Below are 6085 nucleotides of genomic sequence, written 5' to 3'. Positions count from 1 at the left end.
CACTAAAACTTTATTTTATGTATTCAAGCCAATCTCCCTTCCTAACTCTGCAAGATGATTCTCTTAGGATCTGCTCAAATTAATAGCTTATTCATGGAACTTCAAATTAATAATGATTGTTTTAACTTATTTTATTTATATTTTAAAAATGACTGTTATAAGCAAAGGTCATATTTTAGTAAAGCTTCAGAATGCTTTGGGTACTTATACTTTAAAAGTCAGGGCACAGAAAAGATAAACTTGGCTCTGCACCGTAACATTCTGTCTTTTACATGACACGCTTACTTCCAGTTTGTAATACCCTACAAATAAATGCCATTATCACCTGATAAGTAGATAGCTTTAAAAATATATAATGATTAAAGAAGCACAACTGAAGTACATTTCTTAGGTCCTATTTCTGTGAAATCTCTTTGGAAAAGTTACATGGTTTTTACCAATGCTCTATAATTCTTATACTATAGCAACTGGGATTCACACTCCAATGGATTTAAATGAATTTCATTAAGAAAGTACAGAAAAATAATTTGGGGTAAAAAAAAAAAGTCAGCATTTAAAAAATATGTACACTAATGAGACTACAATACCTGTATTCAAAATAGCAATCACTTTCCAGAAAGACTGGAAGTCTTTCTTTTTTGATCCACTGAATGCCTTGTTCACGATTCAGACACTATTCAAGGAGAAGTGAAAAAGAAAAAGAATGTCAAGGAATAATCAGCTTTTAGGACAATTAGTGCCTCATCCCTGGGGCAACAGTGACCTCCAGCTACTACTAGGAGCCCTGCCTCTCTACCTTCTATTCGCATTCGGGCAAGAACCCTGAGTCACAGATCTGAAGCCACTTCTTGCCTTCTAGTGCTTCTTTAATTCTCTTAACAAACCTGCATCAACCATTATCTCCATTTTACAGGTTAACAAACTGAATCCAGAGTTAAGTTACTACTGAAGGGGGAGGAATGAGATAAAACTCAGTCAATCTCGGTATCTTCATAATCATAACGTGGATTTAAAAGAACCCCGTATCAGAAAAAGCTAACCAGAACACTTGGTAAGGCTACTGTGGTCACTGAAGGCCTATTGTCCTTCCAGTTTTAGGAAATTTTGTTAAATATTTCCACCCCCAGCCGCTATCCTGGAGCTACAAAGGTAAGTAAGAAAGATAAGACCTTGTCCTTAAGGAGCATGCAGATGATTCAATAGTTAATAACAGTTGAGTGCTGCAAAGGCCCTAAGTCCACGCTTCTGTGGGAGGTCACATGGGCACTAAAACAGCAAAGATTTCCAGAAGAACATGCCACTCAGCTGGTGGCCTGCAGCATGCTTAGCAAGGTTGAAGAGGAGGGGAGCAGGAGAGGAACCAAAGATACACTTATGACAGCTACATCACAGGCTGATCTTTCAGAGATGGTAGAAGGATGAACAAGTAGGCAGGGGCCTGGTTATGAATAGTCTTTAAATAACATTAAGGAGTTTACATTTTATCTTGAGGCTGTGAGGGCATTACAATATTATGAAAGAGTAACTAGGTTGCTATTCATCCTAAAACATTTACTCACTATTGGTTCTATTTTGCCTTATAGTCACTTTTTCCAGAATTCTAAAGAATGTGAGTACCTTAGACACTAAACAAATGCTACTAACAAGTAAAACTACCCATAGAGTACATAGCTCAGTGAGGCAATGTGTCGGCCTTTATGTGGCTTCCATTGGTCACCTGCTGAGCAGTGGTGGGGAACCTTTTTTCTGCCAAGGGCCATTTGGATATTTATAACATCATTCGTGGGACATACAAAATTATCAACTTAAAAATTATGTTGCTATGAACAAAACTCCTAGGTTTATTGAATTTTGAGTCCCACCTGCGGTGGCCTTGGCAGGGCCAGACATTTCCCACCCCTGTGCTAAAGCAAAAGTTGTGCTGTGATATTAACGTCAGAGTCGACACAGACCACTGCTAATTCCTGAGGAAATTGGAGGCTCACATCGCAGTGCTGCCAACATCTGATAATCTGATGCTCTAGGTACACCTGTGCTTAACATTGCTGACATGTGGCATGAAGGACTGGAAAACTGAGAAAACAATGGTCTCTTCCTGTTCAGCAAAAATACACCCATTTGCCCTAACCAATTTGGCTCAGTGGATAGAGCATCAGCCTGCGGACTCAAGGGTCCCAGGTTCGATTCCGGTCAAGGGCATGTACCTTGGTTGCGGGCACATCCCCAGTAGGGAGTGTGCAGGAGGCAGCTGATCGATGTTTCTCTCTTATCAATGTTTCTAACTCTCTATCCCTCTCCCTTCCTCTCTGTAAAAAAGAAAAATCAATAAAATATTTTTTAAAAAAAAAAATACACCCATTTGCCTTCACCAAAGACTGTCTTCTGGGTAATGAAATAATAATAATAGAAGAAACCCTGGAAATAGTCAGCACCTGAAAGGTAGAATCTTGTTGACTACTCATTGCTTATCAATGAGATATAAAGGACGTTTGGATCTTGGACTTAGAAAGACTGCACATTGGCCTCTACATACACGCTGACAACCATACAAAACTCTTGAATTCTCATTAGCAACGCATTCAATGACACCAGACTACATATGAAGATCAAAATAAACCCTTGAGAAATTCCACAAGGTTTTCGAACTAGTCAGTTCATGCAAAATCAATTTGTATAACATTTACCTCATGAACATTTCACCTATAACTCGTCCCCTTTTAAATGTTTTTGCATCTATTTGACCTAAAAATTAAATGAAAAGTTTAAAAATCAAATCAAAAGTGAAGAAAAGTCTTTAAACTGCCAAAAATATATATCCCTTCAAGGTGTTTACAAGTAATTAAAATATATAAAGACAAAAAAAATCCTGCCAAACATAAAATGATACCTTAATACTTACTAGAAAGTAAGTAATTTATCTAATTATTTAATTTTTAAAGTAAAAAAAATGAGTTGGTTAAGAAACAAAAAGAGATAACCGAAGATTAGGTGAAACTGGCTATAGGTAAATCATTCTAGAACTATTTCTCTAAAATACCTCCAGGATTAGATTAATAGAGATGATATTTAGAGGTACAGGCAACCAAATAAAGCCTGGCTATCTGCCAATAGATTATTTTGTTTAGTCAGATTTATTGTGGTATAAATTACATACAATAAAATTTATTCTTTTTAGGGTAGAGTTTTACAAGTTTTGACAAATACATAGGCATGTAACTGTGATTATATCAAGATACAGAATAGTTCCAACATCCCCCAAACATACGCGTGCCACTTTGCAGTCACTGTCTCCCTCTAACCCCAGTCCCTAGCAACTATGGATTGGTTTTCTGCCTCTATAATTTTGCCTTTTCCAGAATGCCGTATAAATGGAATCAACATAGCATACAGCCTTTGACTCTGGCTTCTTTCATTTAGCATAATGCATTGGAGATTGATCTGTGTTCTTCTATGGGTCACTAGTTCATTCTTTTTCATTGCTCAGTAGTACTCCACTGTATGGATGAAGCATAGTTTATTTAACCACTTCCCAGTTAAAAGAAATCTGGGTTGCTTCTAGTTTTGGGTGATTATGAATAAAGCAATTATAAACATTTAAATATAGGTTTTGTGGGAATATAACTGTTCAATTCTCTTGGGTAACACACAGGAGTGGGAGAAGTAGGTAGTAGGGTATATGTTTAACTTAGAACTATGAAACTGTTTTCCAAAATGGAATCGTCACCAGCAATGTAAGGGTTCTAGTTGATCAGCATCCTGGGCAGCATTTGGTATTGCCAGTGTTTGTTTGCTGCTTATTCTACTCATTCTAATAGTTATGTAGAAACAGTCTAATACGATTTGCGTGTGTTTGTGAACTATCTTTTTTATAACAGCTTTATTTATATATAATTTCCATTCCAAACAATTCACCTATTTGAAGTATAAAGTCCAATGGTTTTTAATATATTCACAAACTCTCACTGCAAATGCAGAACTTTTGCATTACCCTTCATTATAGCAGTCACTCTCCATCTCACTCCAACTTCCTTACCCCCCACCCCTCCATGTTGATAGTGAATATGAGTAAATATCGTATCTTTTCATATGCATATTGGTCATTTGTACATCTTTTGGGGAGAAATGTCTATTTACATCCTTGGTCCATTCTTCAACTGGGTTGTCTTTTTATTGTTCAGTGTAAGGGTTCTTTACCCCATGAGATATGTCTTTATCAGATATATGACTTACACTTTCTCTGATTTTGGGTTATCTTTTCACTTTCTTGGTAGTGTCCTTTGGAGATAAAAGTTTTTAATTTTTATTTATCTGTGTATGTTTTTCTTGTGCTGCTTATGCTTTTGGTGTCATATCTAAAAAAAGGAATAATGCCTATACCAGGTTTTGAAGATTTATGCCTATTTCTCCTAAAACATAATGCAGGCTGGCCGGCATGATTCAGTGTTTGAACCAGGAGATCACAGTTCAATTCCCAGTCAGGGCACATGCCCGGGTTGTGGGCTCGATTCCCAGTGTGGGGTGTGCAGGAGACAGCTGATGAATGATTCTCTCTCATCATTGATGTTTCTATCTTTCTCTCCCTCTCCCTTCCTCTCTGAAATCAATAAAAATATATTTTTAAAAAATAATTTTAAAAATAAAATATAATGCATTTTTTTTGCCTTGCTGGACTCAATTTCCTTATTTTTTGTGTCTATGTTCACAAGAGACATTAATGTACAGGCTCTTCTTTTTCTTGAAATTTCCTTATCTAGTATCACAATAATGCTGGCACATAACCATCTCTAAATGTTTGATGGAATTCACCAGTGAAATCATCTGGACCTGGCATTTTCTTTGTGGGAAAATATACACATATATATTTTTTTAAGACTTATTTTTTTATTTTTGTTAATCCTCACCCAAAGATACTTTTTCCATTGATTTTGAGAATGAGTGGAAGGGAGGGAGAAAGGGGGAGAGAGAGGCACAGACACACGCTGATTAGTTGCCTCCCGCATGTGCCCTGACCAGGGGGTTGGGGATTGAACCTGCAACCCAGGTACATGTCCTTGTCTGGGAATCGAACCTGTGACCCGTCGGTGCACCAGCCAATGTTCTGACCACTTAGCAACACCAGCCACAGCAAGAGTTATTTTTTCTTAGAGCTGTTTTACGTTTACAACAAAATTGAGAGGAAGGTACAGGGATTTCCCAGATACCCCCTGTCCCCACACATGCATAGCCTCCCCATTATTGACATCACTCACTAGAATGTACAGTTTTTACCAAGGATGAACCCTCAGTGACTCACCATAATCACCCAACTGTCTGTTCAGCAAGATATAAACTCAAATGCACTTTCTTACCATAACACTGTAGTTGATGTTAATGGTCTCGGCTTTATAGGGGTCACTCATCTGAGCAGGTTTAATATCATTCTTTGCTTTTCTTACAACATCATAGATGGGATTGCGAGGTTGCTGGCTTTGTAGAATTTTTTTCAGTTGCTTTTCCAGAAGTTGTGGAGCATTGTTAACTACTTCAAAAACTCCATAATTCACATTAAACCTAACTGCCTCTGAAAAGGTCTGCAAAGTAAATTGTGGAAATATGTCTTTACATTTTTAAAAACCAGAAACTCAGTTTTCAAGACTTGATATTTACATATACAGTACACACACACACAGAGAGTTTTGTGTTTTTAATCCTTTCCTCTTCCCTTTAGGAGCATGGAAATCTACTGACTACAGGTAAGGGAGCCCACTCAATCCTTTCTTCCCAGTGTACTTATGCCAGGAGATAAGTGTCAGGGTGCATCATAGCAGCAATGCCCTTTGCATAAGCATCTTACCTCTGTGCTTCTTTATCACTGGAAATAACTACACGCTTGGTCTCTATGAGCAACATTATTCCTTTAGAAGTGGGTAGATTGCTAGGGAAGAACGAGTAAAAGAAGAATAACACTCCTGCTGTCTTCTTCATCTCCAGGAGCCATTGGTTGCCTCTAGCACACGCCCCTACCCTGGCCAAGGAGCTAAAGTCTCCCTTAGTCCAAAGGAGAAAAGTAAGTACAATATGTTCTTCATTTAAGACTATTTCAACA

The 6085-nt window shown here is 37.6% G+C and overlaps 1 protein-coding gene across 1 annotated transcript in view; it reads right to left on the bottom strand.

Annotated features, from left to right (window-relative positions):
- Positions 1-6085, bottom strand: part of RGS22 (regulator of G-protein signaling 22) — an 88872-nt gene that overhangs the window by 73471 nt on the left and 9316 nt on the right. Inside the window, exons 2-3 of the mRNA XM_006760302.2 lie at positions 5349-5570; positions 588-673 (exon numbers count right to left, since the gene is read on the bottom strand). Coding sequence (XP_006760365.1) covers positions 588-673; positions 5349-5399 — 137 coding nt within the window. The 5' untranslated portion in view covers positions 5400-5570. The remainder of the gene's footprint in view (positions 1-587; positions 674-5348; positions 5571-6085) is intronic.

Source organism: Myotis davidii, unplaced genomic scaffold (genome assembly GCF_000327345.1).
Source record: "Myotis davidii unplaced genomic scaffold, ASM32734v1 scaffold497, whole genome shotgun sequence".
Lineage (NCBI taxonomy): Eukaryota > Metazoa > Chordata > Mammalia > Chiroptera > Vespertilionidae > Myotis > Myotis davidii.
This window is presented reverse-complemented; position numbering and strand designations above follow the sequence as displayed.